Raw genomic sequence first — 15877 nt, 5'->3', positions numbered from 1 at the left:
CTCACACACGGAAGTATGTGGATGGCAGCCCGTGGAGTGGTGGCCCTGCCTTTGGCCATGGGTTATTTGGTGGCCTCGATGGCGCGCATGGCAGAGCTTCCGTTCCCTGCATGTTGGGTGAGATTGGAGTGATGGGCTGGGGATTCACACCTTGTGAATATCGTAAAACCTCTTCATCCAAGTTTACAGGGTTTCCAAGTTAGGTCTCTGATGGACATTTAGGTGAAAGTGTGAGTGCTGGTGGGGCCCAGTGACTGAGCATCTGAAGCTGTTCCCTCTGCAAAACAATAGACCCTTTGCACCCCTGCATGTTTGCTTGAAAACTAGGTCGATGTGTTTGCACACAGCAAGGAACCAAGCTCACTCCCTTGGAGAGCTGAAGGTTGGGCATCTACAGAGGGCAGCAGGCACGTAGGGGATTCTGTCCCTCTCCCTGGAGGTCGGCTGGTGGCCGTGGGGCTTGCGGGTCCTAGAGGTCGGGGTGAACTGAACCTGTCCGTTTTTCTTCCCCAGAAGAGACAGAAGGAGAAGACACCACATGTCGATGTGGGAGCCACGCAGCAGCCACCTGTATGTGTGTACCGGTTTGCGTGTTTGTGAGTGGTTACGTGTGGGTGCGGGGACACCGTGTCTTCTTTGTCCTTCCCATGGACAGAGTGGTACGGGGCGTGCACTTCCGTGTGTGCCGTGGCGTGTGTGTGTGTGTGCGTTCTGTGCACATGGTTTGTGGATCTGCTCCTCTGCACCATTCGCCATGTGCCTTTCTCGCTGTGCGTCTAAGGTCTGTGCCCCGTGCATAGTTTGCTCTCCTGTGTGACCTGTGAGCGGGCATGTGTCGGCGTGGGTAGTTAGTGCCCGTGGCTGTTGTGGCTGCGTGGGCCTCAGTGAGGACGTGGGTGGGCACATGTGAGTGTCCCCAGCCCGGGCTCTGGGCGTGCGCCCACAGGCACGTGCAAGGGCGGGAGTAGGCGTATACCCGCACTCCCCACTCCTGTGAGCCCGCCCTGTGGGCCCCTCTCCGTGTCATGCTGGTGTGTTCCTGCTGCCCCATGATGCTCATGCAGGCCCCCGAGCTGGGTCCACGGTGGTTTGGAGTCTGAGCCGTTGGTGGTCCCTGGACATAGAGTCCTGTGGTTTTTATTAGTGGCTGTAGAAGAAACCCACTGCGCCCTGATTTCTGGGGGTGATGCTGAGACTTTCTGTACTGTGGGCCCACTCGCCACTATCACCAGTCACCCTTGGATAGTGCCTGACCGTTACACTTCTCAGCCCTGGCTCTCCCAGGGAAAGAAGAGGGAGAGTGGGAGGGAGAAAGGCCTCTGATCTTGAACTCAGGGCCATTGGTGGGCACAGGGTGGGTCTGGATTGATGCCCTGAAAGCAGAAGGGAACAGGGGAGTGGAAACCTGGTAAGCCTGTGTACCATTGCCCTGCAGGCCGTGGGGACTGGGACTCAGTCCTGGGCTGACCCCACGCCATCAGCTACCGCAGAGCAGGGATGACAATGGAAACCCCATGGGCCGGGGGTCTCCGGTCCAACTTATGCGTGGCCCACCCTGCCCCTCGCATCCTTCTGTGCTTCCTGTCTGCAGGTCCCGGGCCCTCCCGTTTGCTCCCTTCACTGTGTGTCCCTCCCCCGCCACATCCCACGGCCCCCGAAGGCTGGCCCGGGCCCCTGGGGCCGCCCTCCCTGGCCCTTGGCTGGCAGCTTGTGACGTGCCCTCGCCCTCTCCCCTTTGGCAGGAGGGAGCGGAGGCGCCGGCACCACATGTCGGTGTGGGAGCAGCGCACCAGCCAGCTGAGGAGGCACATGCAGATGTCCAGCCAGGAGGCCCTCAACAAGGAGGAGGCCCCGCCCATGAACCCCCTCAACCCCCTCAACCCCCTGAGCCCCCTCAACCCACTCAATGCCCATCCCAGCCTGTACCGGAGACCCCGGCCCATCGAGGGCCTGGCCCTGGGCCTGGGTCTGGAGCGATGTGAGGAAGAGCGCGTCAGCCGTGGGGGGTCCCTCAAGCGGGACGGGGGGAGCCTGTCGAGCGCCCTGGACAGCCAGAGGAGCCCCCTGTCCCTGGGCAAGCGGGAGCCGCCATGGCTGGCCAGGCCCTGTCATGGGAACTGTGACCCCACCCAGCAGGAGGCTGGTGGTGGAGAGACCGTGGTGACCTTTGAGGACCGGGCCAGGCACAGGCAGAGCCAGCGGCGCAGCCGGCACCGCCGTGTCAGGACGGAGGGCAAGGAGCCCTCCTCCGCCTCCCGGAGCAGGTCTGCCAGCCAGGAGCGGAGTCTGGATGAAGACGCGCCTGCCGAGGAGGAGAGGGACTGTGAGCCCAGGGGCGGCCATGGGGGCAAGGAGCCCATGATCCACAAAGAGCGATCCCAGGACCTAAGGAGGTAAATTAGACCCCGGAGCACGCTGGTGTGAGGGATTCTTCAATATAAACCTTTCTAAGCCTCAGTTTTCCCTTTTGCAAAATGGGCATGATGCTGACGCATCTTTGACAGGGTTTGTGTAGATGTGATGGCAGTGGGGTCTGTCCCCCTGAAAACCAGGGTCTGTTCTCCCATTGGGAGTGGGTAATGGAAGGATGGATGGGAGTAAGGCAGTGGACACTGCCTGCAGATCTTAGCTTGTCTGCCTGGCTGGGTGGGGCGGGAGGCAGCAGGTGCCAGGTGCCCTCCAGCAGGGCTGCCCTGGCTCCCCTCACCCTTCCCCTTGCCAGGAGCATCAGCCATTTTGGAACGGCTTCTTAAGAGCTGAGTACCAGCTGTCTTCTCCTCTCCCTCTGTAGAACCAACAGTCTGATGGTGTCCAGAGGTTCCGGGCTGGCAGGAGCGCTCAATGAGGCAGACACACCCCTCGTCCTGCCCCAACCAGAGCTGGAAGTGGAGAAGGATGCCGCGCTGACAGAGCAGGAGCCAGAGGGCAGCAGTGAGCAAGCCCTGCTGGGGGACGTGCAGCTGGACATGGGCCGGGTCATCAGCCAGAGCGAGCCCGACCTCTCCTGTGTCACAGCCAACACAGACAAGGCTGCCACCGAGAGCACCAGCGTCACCGTCGCCATCCCCGACGTAGACCCCTTGGTGGACTCGACCGTGGTGCACAGTGAGAACACAGTCCTGTCCCCCGTCACGTGCACCACCCATCACAACCAGGGCTGGGGAACTCATGGCTCTGAAGTTGTCCCCATTAAATTGCGTGGAAAACCCCACCTGTCAAACGAAATCATCCTTCAACATGTAAAAACAATAGCGGCACTTTTATCCTAGCTTGCAAGAAAAATAAGTTAGAATTTTCCTAATCTCAGGTTTTGCCCATAAAATGTCCCTTGGCCTTTGACCCCAGACCCTGGAGTCTTCAGAGAGATCACATGTGATTTTATGCCATGTGTATATTCAGCTGTTTGATTTATTGTATGAATATCCGATGGTGTTCTCTGCGACCCCCAGGTGCTCTGCCACCTGACAACTTAGGGGACTGATGCTGGCACGGAAGGTGGCAGGAGGGCTCGGGCCAGCCCAGGCTCTGCTCAGTGTGTGGCCTCCAAAAAGCCCTGTGTCTCTTGAGGCCTCACTTTATCGTCTGTAACGTGAGGGCGCTGAGCCAGATTAGCTCTGAGATCTTTCCTTGTACTAACATTTTATGAATCTTTCACTCTTACCGGCTCTTTTTCTCCCCGGAGCTGCCAGCCATGCTTTCCCTCACAGTCCCCTCAGGCAACGACGTTCTTCTGGGAGACCTCAAAGGGGCACACAGCCAACAGGCACCCAGCCCACATCCATCTCTGCCCGACCCCACTCCTGTCCCTGCATTCATCCCACCGGCCGCCCCGTCGTCACGGAATTGTGACCACAGGATTCCACTCTTGCTTTTTCCCCCTTTCTTTTCCCAAATTTTTCTCTTTTCACGGGACAGTCTTCTCTCCCTGTTTTTCTTTCTTCCAGCGCTCTGTCTCCATGTCTTCACCTTTCTCAAAGTGAAGACTGCTTTTTAAAGTATTCTTCAAAGTGTGACTGCCACTTTAGAAAGGGAAGCCTCACTTGTCCGGGGCCCCCTGGGGCTGACATGGGCGGCCGTGTCTCCAGATACCAGACGTGTGCATCTCCTAATGTCTTGTTTAATTTTATGCTCTAAGAAGCAAGATTTTGGACCTTATTTTATAGGGCACAACTTTAAGGAAGCTTGACCCTCCTCTGTCCCCACTCTGGGGCCAGTCTCTGGCCTTGGTCGTAGGTGAGAGCATGCTGTCCGAGGGCTTGTGGGCACCTTGGATGACTTACCTTTTGGAAGGACCTGGAAAGGGGCAGGACCTCAGAGGTTTGCTGCTTACACAAGGTTCCAGGGCAGAATCAGTCACTGAACTGAGAATGTAGGAGAGGTTGCCCAGATCCCTTGCCCCACTCTGATAGTCTCATCCTCTGTGCCACGTAGCCCGCACTGAGACTTGTGTTTGGAAGAAAAGGGCAGCATCCCAGGAGCCCCACTTGGCCTCTGGTTTCTTCGTCCTCCCAGTCCTGGAATGCAGTCCTGGACCCATATTCGCATGAATATTGCATTCGCATTTCTACATCCATCGTGGAAAAAGCCCAGCCAGAAAGGCTGCCTCAAACAGAGTAACGGCTTCTTAAAATCTTCCACGGCAGTGTGATGTCATTGAAAGGAGATAGGACTTGAATTGGGAGCCCATGCTAACTGTATAACTTTCGGATAGGCCCTTGAATTCCCAGAACTTCAGTTGTCCCATCTGTAGAAGAGGAGTAATAACATACGCCGTTCAGAGTGTACTGATGTGAAGAATTCAGTAAATGAAAGTATACGAATAATTTGATTTTAGATATAAGTAAACTTTGCAAACTTGACAACAGAAACAACTATTCTGTTTAACCCGAGAAACATAATTATTATCTATATGGCAAAAAAGGCTCATATGGAATTAGGGTGCAGGTAAGGCTAGGAAGAGAGCTTGGGCTTAACTCAGTGTCATCTAGCAAACACCCTGAGGTTTGCAGGCATCTGGCCAGGCACATCCCTAGCTGCCTCTCCCGTCTCCTCCATCCCATCCCCAGTGGGAAATGCAGGGCACCATTCTCACATGGTTCTGAAGATGTCCATCTGTTCCTCTTGCAGTTAGCAACAAGACTGATGGAGAAGCCAGTCCGTTGAAGGAAGCAGAGATCAAGGAGGAGGAGGAGGGGGGGGAGAAGCAGCAGCAGCAGAAGGAGAAGCGTGAGACGGGCAAAGCCATGGTGCCGCACAGCTCCATGTTCATCTTCAGCACCACCAACCCGTAAGGCGCCCTCCGTCACCGCCCGCCTTCGGTGCTGAGGTCCACAAGCAGGGTTTGAGTCGGGGCGGGGTGAGGAGAAGGAGGAGGGACGAGGGTCTGGTCTTCCTCCTGACCCTCCCTCGTGGTACATGGCCAGACATCTGAAGCATACAGGGTACTCGTGAGTTGAGGTGGATCATGGAATTTATTAACAGACTCGGAACTCTGTGCCCAGAGTCTAAAGGGTAATTTAAGGCAGGACAGCAGGAGAAATGTCGTAAGGAAGACCCTTCACCTGCTCTTTGGTCAGTAGGTGCCCGGGGTTGGGAAGGAGAGAAACCTACTTAGAATGTGTCGCCCGGTATTCCAGAGGTGGGCGGGGCTGAGCACGGAGCCTGGGGTAACTAGACCAGCCATTGGCTGCCCTCCGTGTGAATTCCAAAGTGGGCGTGTTCCTCAGAGCAGAGGCAGGACCATGAGATGGGGTCGGCACGGAAGAATCAGGAAGGTTAGATTCAGGAAAGATAGAATTTTGAAAGGGAAGCTGCCTTCTGCACTGGAAGTGAACAGGACATCCAGGTGGTCCTGGAAGACGGGAGGGCTTCCAGTGACCGTGTGGGCAGCATTCGGCCAAGGCCCTGGGGGGAAGGAAGGAACCTAACAGGGTACGTCAGGCCAGCTGAGAGTGGGGTGCGGTCTGTAGTGACTTTAATCAGAGTCCCCGAGGCTCACGGAAACCTCTTGCTGCTTTCATCGGAAATCTTAGAATCCACGCCTGGTTTTCTGTGTCTTGGTTCTTCTGCTTTCCTTGCTCTGCCCCAGTTTCTGTGCAGTGGGGGGCGTAGACCTTGAGACACAGTGGAAGGTACCGTGTGTGTAGTCTGGTGCTGCTGCTGCCCACACAGCTCACAGGCACTTGCAAGATAATCTATCTTGGCTTGCGTACCGCGGCCTCTAACCAATCTGATTACCTTCCCCACTGGGGCTTTAAATCAAGGGTGGTGCCTCAGAAATTAAATTGCTCTCCCCACGGCTTCCTCCGGCCAGGGCCTGGCTGTCTGGGAGAGGCTGATGTGCTTGGGGATGGGGAGCGAGGGCGGGGATGGGAGGGAGGGGGCCGGCTCAGCAGGCCCCTCCGCCCCGCCCCCCAGCATCCGCAGGGCCTGCCACTACATCGTGAACCTGCGCTACTTCGAGATGTGCATCCTCCTGGTGATCGCAGCCAGCAGCATCGCCCTGGCAGCCGAGGACCCCGTCCTGACCAACTCGGAGCGCAACAAAGTGGGTACTCAAGGGGCCGTTTGCCAGTCTCCTTAGTGCCCTGGTACCTGCTCTGTCCCAGCTCCCTCCCATCCCGGCACTAGAGGGGAACTAAGGAAGGTTCCTGGGGATGAGGAAGGCTTGGGAAATTGCCCATCTCTGTTCCTGAGGGCAAAGTGTGAAGCATTTCAAGACCAGCCCTCACCCCAACCCTAACTCCCCAATATCACTGCTTGCCTTGGTGCGTCAGCAGCGGGCTTTACACCCAGAGCCAGTCAGGGCTTTGGAAGGGGGGGTCTACGCCCATGCCTGGGTTGGAAGCGGGATCCGACATAGCGTGGTGGGTGATGTGAGTGAAGGTGGGGAGCTGAGACATCTCTTGGAGGGCTCCCGGGGGGATGTTGCGAGGTGTGAGAGAGGTGGGGAGGATTTGAACTGACAAGGATTCCAGAAAGGGAGAGATTTGTGGAGCAGTTCAGCCCCAGGATGTTAAGTTCTGACCCCGGGGAGGGAAGGACCAAGTCCTAGCCACAGGGTTGTGCGGCCCCCATGGTTTCCATGGCTCCTCTCCTCCCTGCATCCAACTAGCAGTTAGAAGCTTCTGTTTGGAGGTAAGAATGCCCATGTCTGTGGAGTGCATGGAGCCCACGGTCACATATGGTCCTCTTCCTCTTCCCTTTGTGTGTCTTACAGGTGCTGAGGTACTTTGACTATGTTTTCACCGGCGTGTTCACCTTTGAGATGGTTATAAAGGTGAGAGCCTGTAGGGCAAACCTGGGCGCTGGGGGTTTGGATGGGTCACTGGTCACCTTCTCTAGTACAGTGCCCTTGCCCAGGGCTGTCATCTCCAGTGACAGTGGGGCCTCTGCTGACCCCTCCTCTGGCCTCAGATCCGGGTCACGTCTGTCGTGTCATGACATGACTGCATAGATCTGTTTCGAGGAGGGCGTGGCCCGAGGAGGAGGAGCCAGGCCCCCCCTCAGGCAGGCGTCAGGAGCGCCGCAGGGGTGGGGACCGTTCTCACTTCCCTAGCGTGCTTCCTGGTTGGAGCCTGGGTACCTGCCACAGCCAAGGGTGAGGTCGGGCTGAGTCCTCCTCGCCTGCATCTAGTCCCGCCCGCACTCACCGCCCTCCACTCTGTCCCCCACCGCCCGAGCACGCCGCACGTCAGTGCTGTTCCCAGTCTCACCCGTCTGGGATTCCTCCCATCTGTGCATACGTGGTGATGGTGGTGCTCGGAACCACTCGTGAGAGGAGGGGTGCGGCAGGGTCCTGGGAGCCAAGCTGTCTAGTTGAACCCTGGTAACTGTGAGAAAGTCCTCAGCCTCGCAGTTAGGTGGAGGGAGCCCGTGGAACCCGTCCTCCTGCTCCTCAGGCCCCTGGGTGGGGTTGGTTGTAGGGGCAGTGGCGGTGGAGTAGTTGCCACAGGGAGCCCAGAGCTCAGGGCACGAGTTGCCAGCCCCTCCTGGGCTCATTGGGGGCTGTTCTCTCCTCCTGCAGATGATCGACCAGGGCCTGATCCTGCAGGACGGGTCCTACTTCCGGGACCTGTGGAACATCCTGGACTTCGTGGTGGTGGTCGGTGCGTTGGTGGCCTTTGCTTTGGCGTAAGTAACCCCTTTTTCTCACTCAGTTCCCTTCCTTCCCTTCCTCCTGAGACTGGCTGATGAGAGGTCTTCTCCAGGGCCAGTCTGAGAAATAGTTCACTCAGTGGTGCCAGCAAACGCTGCCCTGGGGGCTGCTTCCCTGTGGCCCTTGGCTCAGCTCCTAAGAGCCGGTAGCTTCAGCTCACTTGCCCTGAGGGGTAGGGCTGGTGAAGGAGGGGCAGGGAGAGTCTGTAGGGAGAAGTCAAAGCCCTGGAGTTCCCTCCTGTGTGATGAGGAAGCCTGGGCAGGCCTCCCCTGTGTGGGCAGTACCCCCACAGGCTCAGGGAGGGACCCAGGGACAGGTGACAGACCCTTTCCCAGCTTGATTCTGTCAAACAGAGGATCAGCTTGAAAGAAGATGAGAGGGTAGAGCAGAGCTGAGGATCATAGAATCCTGCGCCTGGGGAGATGCCCTGTGCATGAGCAGAGGTGCCCCAGCGCCATTCTAGGAACGTAAGAACCATGTTAATATGTTAGTAAGCTCTGGAAGGGAAGACTTTCCAACCTTCCTTGGTAACACACTTAGCAATATCGTCTTAAACCATTCGGGAGACTAAACCATGTTTATTACATTAGGGTTTTTTGGTTTTTTGTTTTGTTTCTTTGTTTATTTTTCAAACATTGATCCAGGCAAGGGCTCTCTTAGCCCTCCGGGATGTAGGGAGGAAGTAGGCCTGTGGTCAGGGCCTTTTCCCTGAGCTAGTGGTTATAGGCCCCAGAAGATGAATGACAGCCTTTGGGGTCTATCTGTACCTTGTTCCGCCATCAGAGCAACATCACCATCTCCCGGGGAGAGCACAGCAGAATTCCCTCCAGCCTCTCTGAGCACAGAGGGAGCCGTGTCTTCTAGGCAAGGCTGGCTACACCATGTGATGGGGCAGACGGCAAGTGTTCAGGAGCTGCCGTCATCGCTGCAGCTACAAAAGGGAGGAACCAAACACCGCCATAGATTTGACCGTCCCGGATCCAAGTGGTCAAAAAGGGACCATCCATCCCACCTTCTCCCCAGACACTGTCAGCTTCCATCCCTGTCCCTTCTGGTGGAGAAGGAAATGGGGTGAGAGTTAAGGAATGTTCCTCTGTGGCTGGGGGTGGGGAGCCCTCTGTCTGTAAGAGAGATGAGGGGTTCCCTGCTATGCGAAGAGTTTAAGATCTCCCAGAACCCGAAAGTGGACGTGTCCATTGCTGCACTGGCCATGGGGGACCCCCCCCAAGAGGAGAGCCAGGCTGGGTGTGACTCGTGACCCTGAGCTGGGCTGGCAGTCAGGACAATTCTAGTGTCCTGTTCCTTAGGCCCACCAGTGTATTAACCCATTAGAGTCACGTGGAGTCCCTGTGCCCCTCACGACAAGGAAGCCTCTTACTGGGCGCGGCTGAGCTGTTTGGGAGGAAATTACACAAAAGTATGGACTTTTTCCCAAGCATCTGGATCCTGTATGGACTCTCATAGCAGGGTAAAAATAAAGGTGATTCTCACTCTCCGGAGGGGACTCCCCCTCCTCTTCCTCCTCCTTCATGGAAAGAAGCATCAAAGTTGGCCTTCGTGAGGGAGGGTGTAGCTCAGTGGTACAGCGCATGCTTAGCATGCATGAGGTCCTGGGTTCAATCCCCAGTACCTCTGCTAAAAAAGAAAGAAAGAAGTAAACCTAATTACCCCCCCCCCAAATTTAAATAAAATGAAATACATTTTTTTTTTAAAAAAGAAAGTTGGCCTTCGCCCTGAGAAGGTCCACCTTTTTGGTTAGAGAGAAATCTTACCCCGAGCTTTTAAAGTCAGGCTCCCTTCTCGTTTTACCTACTCATTTGCATACACTGTTCACCATACTTTTCTTCTCTGTTATTTTTGATCTCAGTAAAATAAGTTGTCTCTCTTTGAAGAAATAAAGGACAAGGGGAGAGAAGCATGTAGGAAAGAAGCCGCTCCCTCTGGAGGAAGAATAGGGCTCGCTGGGCTGGAAGGAAGGGCCTGGGCTGTGGAGTCAGGAAGGCACTGGCTGGAATCCCAGCTCCTCTACTTCCCAGTTTCATGGCCTCGAGCAACATCACAAGATACTAACCCTCTTAGCCTCAGTGTCTCATCTCGGCCGTAGAGACAAAATACCGTGTGTCGAGTGCTTAGTCCAGAGTCTGACACAGTGTGAGTGATGCAGGAATGTGAACTCCCCCTCTTCCACTCCCATTCTCCATCACATGGTGAAGTCTGACTAGGGAGCAAAAGGTGTGTGGAGGCATCAGTGGAAGATGAGCACAGGCTGGTTTCCACGCCATGGCGGTTGTATGTCCAGCACACACCTGGCCTGGGTTGGTGCCGGTGGGGAGGAGGTGTGTGTGAGAGGAAGCCTCTGCGGGCCTGCCCGGGTCTGCAGTCCAGCCCTCTCTCCTCAGATCCGGGGCAGTGACGCTGGGCTGGAGGGCCGTCACCTGTCTTGTTCTTTCTTTGTGCCTTTTGAAACTTGGCGGTGGTAGCTTTGGTGCTGGCGGCAGGGGAAGCCTTAACCGCCCGGAGCCGAAGCCTCTCTGTTGGTGCTCAGACCAGGTACAGTGCAGGGAACCCCAGGAATCCCCTGGTCCTGGGGTCCACGCGTATGTGATGGATTGAGAGTTATGATCCATCACTTGCTTTTAGTCACTTGAATGTTTTTATTCATTTCCCTCTGAGGTGTAAATGGTGTTTGCTCATCCTTCTCCATCCACACTCTCTTTTGTTAGCATCCTTCTCAGCTTGCCATGCGCATTTCCTCTCCCCTTTCTCCTGCTCCTGGAGTGGGCTCCCCTCCCCCTCCCCCTCCCCACCCCGCTCCTCTGGCCATCCCCACGTTTGCTGAGGTCCAGGTAGTGCTTTCTCTTGCTCATATGCTCATGCTTCCTAACTCTGTTCTCTCCCTCTCCTTATTAAGGGCACAGAGAATTCAGCTTTCCCATGACTTTGGTAGGGTTAGCCAGGGTCTCCACTGCCAGCAGAGCGAAGACCTAGCCTGGGGCAGGTTGACTTCGGAATAAGGCCTACGTCCCACTGTGGGGCACTGCTCAGGGGCTCAGGCCAACAGGAAGCCACATGTGAGTTTTCCTATAGGCTTGTCAAGGACCTCCCTCCCTGTGGACACAACTTGCATTGTCATATCCCATATTTCTGCCCCTAGGAATATCCACCATTCGGATAACCTTAACTCCTGTCTCTCTCTCTCTCTTGGAAATTGAACCTCACCCTACTGAGGCTTCTGCAAAGGCTGTTGTTCAGTTTGAGCAGAATTGATGGTAATTGCCATGGTAACCCCTTTGCATGGCTCCTCAGGAATCAGAAGTGTCAGCCAGAGCCTTCTCAGAAACCAGCCCATGTCCTGAGAGCAGCACCCCTAACCAAGGGGAGAAAACGGCCTCTAGCTGAATTCTCAGGGAAAGCTGAGCCCTCTTCCTGCAGAGGTCTGCACCTGCCGTCATGTATGTCTTCTAGAAGCATATATGTTGATTGTGTAGTGGCTGAAGAGAAAGCTCTCTTCTCTGTAGCTGCATACATACAGCAAGTGAAGGGATTCTTTATAATGTAAACCCGACAAACCCCATGTGGGGACTTTATTGACTGTTGAGGAGGAGGGGAAGGGGGTTTATTTTCTCTGAGTGTGGGCACACCAGGGGGCAAGAAAATAAATGGAAAGATACCCACATTGCACCTTTCCTGTTCTCGCCAGCCCACTTTTACATTATAAAGCATTTATAAGAACACTCGGGTCTCCCCCCGTAAGCCCAGTACCTGGATAGAGGGGGAGAGTTTGGGCAGAGGTTGGCTACGACTCTCCCGCACCCCACTGCCCTCCCGGCACCCCCCTTTCTGGGCCATATGGAGACACGGAGTGTTTGCCAACTATAAATATCCTGACTGTGCTTTTTCCTCTCTGAGGTTTCAAGAAAAGTCTGGTGAGTGACTGGATCTATGAAACCTTTCTCTTTTATCTTTTTCTATCTGAAAAAGAGGAATTCTTCTGTTTGATAGTTATTTTCCACTGAAAGTGCAGAACCTGCTTTTCCTGATTTCCTCACACCCCGTTGCCATCGCTCCTGCTTCCCGGCCTGCTGAGTGGGAAAGCAGAGATGGGCCAGCCTTGGCATTTCTGGGTATGTGCACATCGGGCACATCCCCCCACTTTGGGGCACCGCCAGAGTCAGCTTCCTTGGGGGGGGGGGGTCATGTGGCCCTGCTGCAGGTTGAGTTCATGAGCCTTACGGGAGCCTGCACAGTGATGGCGATGCTGTCTGGCCCTCAGGTTTCCTGTCTTCAGTGCTAAGTGAAGGCTTCCAACTTTGGGGAGGTGGGTGGGCAGGGACAGGAGGGACCCCAGGGGAGGACCAGAACGTGTGTGGTTCTGACTCCAGCTCAGCACCCACCCCCCTTCTTTCCCATTGCTCTACAGCATGTTGTTGGATTAGCTCAAGTCAGGTCGCCAGGTGAGCTGTCCCAGGTTGGATTCTAAGTGGTAAACTGACAGCTTATGATGGTTTCTCAATACCAAATGGTTTAAAAGAAAAATACCTAGCAATTCTGCTCCCACCTCCTCCCCAACGTGGGTCTGTGCCTCAGTCAGAATCACCCAGGCTCTGGGCCAACTGATGCCACAGCTTCCCAGGGCCATTTCCCACCATAGTGGGGCCCGAGGGAAGTTCAGGACTCCCTGGCCCGCGGGGCATCTGGGTCACAGCCGCACTTGGCCATTCATTGTTCAGTCCTTAGCCACAGAAGGGAAACATGAGGCAGTCTGCCTCTTGATGCCAGAAGGAACCGGAAGCCCCACATTAGCCTTCATTACATTCTGTTCGTTGAAGTATGTCACTTTCCTGACACTTGACGCTCTGCCCTCGACTCTAAGATGCGTCAGGTCTCCTGAATGCATTCAGGACCAGCCACAGCGGCAGAGCTGCTTCTGAATTCATTCAGTGAAATACGCAAACACAGACAATTTTAGATTTGGAAGGTCCCTAAGGAGCCCCAGAATATGGTACTCTGGTTCTGGTTTTGCATTTGAGCTTTGTGTTTGCGAAGGTGGGAATGTGCCCATGAGAAGGGAGTCACTGTTTAGAACTGAAGTGCCGGTGGGTGCTCACACACGGCAGAGCGCGGTAACGGTAGAACCCACATCTCACCTGACACCTGCCTGACCCTTCCTCCTGTTCTTCGCTGCCTGCCTGTGTCTAAGGCAGGGCCCGCAAGCCTCAGGCTTTGCCTTTGGGGCTACTTTCTTGACAGCCCCCGTTCTTTTAAAACTGAAGGGGGCGTCTCCCACAGGAAGCTGTGACTACACATTAATCTTATGGGGAAAAACAGTGGACGAAGTCCTGCTTCATGCAAAGAAGACCCATTTAGCACCGCGCCAGACAGTTCATCCAGTTCCACTGCTCTGTGGAAGAGAATGAAAGATGAAAATTAAATTTAGCCATCAGGTAGCCCATTAACTGTGGATTTAGGATGCTGGCTGGGCTGGGATTGGAAATTTCCAGCAGCGAGCACACAGAAGGATGTCACTGCTTGAGACTTCAGCCTTAGGGGTCACCTCGCTGGTGAGGATGACTTTATCTGGCTTTGTGCCCAGGGAGGGACTCTTGGGGTTCCCACTGCTGTATTTTATACCCTAGCTGCCTTGCAAATGGGGTTTGGGAGGGAATAAGAAGGGTCAGAGTGGGAGCCTCATGGAGAGAGTGTCTGAAAGGAAGAGATAAGTTCCCAGTCTTTCTGCCCCAGTGTGCATGTTTTTTGATGGACACTGGAAAAAGCATTGTTTGTTACATGTGCCATTGGTTCTGCTGGGGAACCCCGTGTAGAATGTACACTCAGAAACCTTTATCTTATGGAGATAACAAGTGTGAATGCCCAGGGATTGGCCTTCTTTTAACAAGCACCAGTTTGAGAGATGGTTGGTTATAAGTAGGATTTCAGCCCATGGCCATAGAACCAAACAAAATGAAAGGGTCCAATCGGAGAACATGGCCCCATCCACATGATAACCAACAATTTGGCTAATCAGATTCATATGCAAAAAGCACCCTGCACAGAAGGCGAGGCTTTGCCGCCGTGGGAAGAGCTCTGTCCTGCAGGATTAGCAGAAACCCGTCACTGTGCCGTCCAGATTTAAAAGAAGGTTTTAGAGTAATTTGGGTCAGAAGATTTCGTGATGGGACTTGGGAAGTATCAGCTCAGATCATGTGGACTGTCAGCCATCTGCTTAATCCACACTCGCAGAGGCACAGCATTATGAATTAGTCTCCAGCTGGGGGAGTGTATTGGCTGGACTGCAGCCGGCACCATGGCCTTCTTAGAAAGATCAGCAGCTGAGGGGGTCTTTGGGTATATTTAGAATATGAAGACTAAGAAGCAAGACAAATCAGGTGACTGTTCACTAGAATGAATAACAGTACTGCTAGGAGACAGGTGCTTTGCTGTCTCTTGCTGTTTCTTAGTGCTTGGACAAAAATACCTTCCAGTAAAAGTATAGTGCTGTGTTTTGCAAAGGAGAAAGTTTGCAAAGGCAGTGATGAGTGTGTACCAGGAGCTCGCTGAGGTCCATATGCAACAAGCAAAGGACTGTACACTAACCACTTAGAATAGAGCGAGTGCTCCGGTCCCAGAACAGGGAGAGATGGCAGAGTTCTAAAGGATTTAGGGCTCATGGGTGGCCCCAAGAGATGCTGGGGTATGGGTCAGGAAGAAAAATCATCCCCACGTCAGCAGCCAGCAGTGACAAGTTCAAAGTGCCGGATTTAGATTCTTCACACAGATGAACTAGCCTTGCCAGCGGGTCCTGAAGAGTTCTGTTTCCAGAGACAAGCATTGCCGGTGCAAAGGGGAAAACTTCCTCCTCACCTCCATGGGTCTTTAGAACTTTTAAAGTGCTTTCACGTTCTGTATTCCACTTGGCACTCAGCAGTCCTGCTTTGCAGGAGAGAAATGGATTGCCCGAGGTTTGACTAGTTTGGCTCATTTGACTAGTTCAGTAGAAGAGCCAGTTCTTAGACCACCGGTAAGTTTGACTTCAAGTTCCAGGCTTTCTCCATTACATTAAGCTCCCTTCTGCCCCTGACGTTCTGCTGAGTTCTAAGTGGCTCACCTCTGTAAACTCAGCGTAGTGGCTTGGTACGGACCTATCCTCATCCTGCAGTTCCTCTGTCTCCACCTGGAGACAGACAAGTCCTAGGGGCCAGAAGGAGAAGGCGTCCTTGACCTTGGTCATCTTGTTCCATCTGTATCTTTTTCTTCCCATGAGCCCTCACAGACCCTAGACTGATAGAGGACACTGATAGATGGGCAGTTGAGTATTTGAGCTCGGGAGCTGCTGGTTTCTTCTGCTGTTTCCGTCTTTGGTTAAAACCCTCCAGTGGTAGGGAGGAGGGTACAGCTCAGTGGTAGAGCACATGCTTAGCATGCACAAGGTCCTGGGTTCAATCCCCAGTACCTCCACTAAAAACAAACAAACAAATAAATAAACCTAATTATCCCCCCCCCCCAAAATAAATAAAAACCCTCCAGCGGTGCCCATGTGAAAAGGCTTTGTAATGTTCTAAATAAGAGCCTAGGTTTCAGAGTAAAGTAAACTCAGCACTATTAACTATTAGCTGTCTTATCTCTCTGAACCTCTACTTGCTCATCTGTAAGTAGAAATTAAAAATAGCTGTATTTTGGTCTTGTAAGAATTAAATAAGCTAAAACATACTCAGTGTCCAA

General features: G+C 54.1%; 1 protein-coding gene across 1 annotated transcript in view; it reads left to right on the top strand.

Annotated features, from left to right (window-relative positions):
* The window catches only part of CACNA1E (calcium voltage-gated channel subunit alpha1 E), a 345678-nt gene that overhangs the window by 277287 nt on the left and 52514 nt on the right, over positions 1 to 15877 (top strand). The window contains 7 exon segments of the mRNA XM_032463593.1: positions 514 to 570; positions 1743 to 2393; positions 2792 to 3105; positions 5128 to 5287; positions 6418 to 6547; positions 7220 to 7279; positions 8027 to 8133. Coding sequence (XP_032319484.1) covers positions 514 to 570; positions 1743 to 2393; positions 2792 to 3105; positions 5128 to 5287; positions 6418 to 6547; positions 7220 to 7279; positions 8027 to 8133 — 1479 coding nt within the window.

This window comes from Camelus ferus, chromosome 21, assembly GCF_009834535.1.
Source record: "Camelus ferus isolate YT-003-E chromosome 21, BCGSAC_Cfer_1.0, whole genome shotgun sequence".
NCBI lineage: Eukaryota > Metazoa > Chordata > Mammalia > Artiodactyla > Camelidae > Camelus > Camelus ferus.
This window is presented reverse-complemented; position numbering and strand designations above follow the sequence as displayed.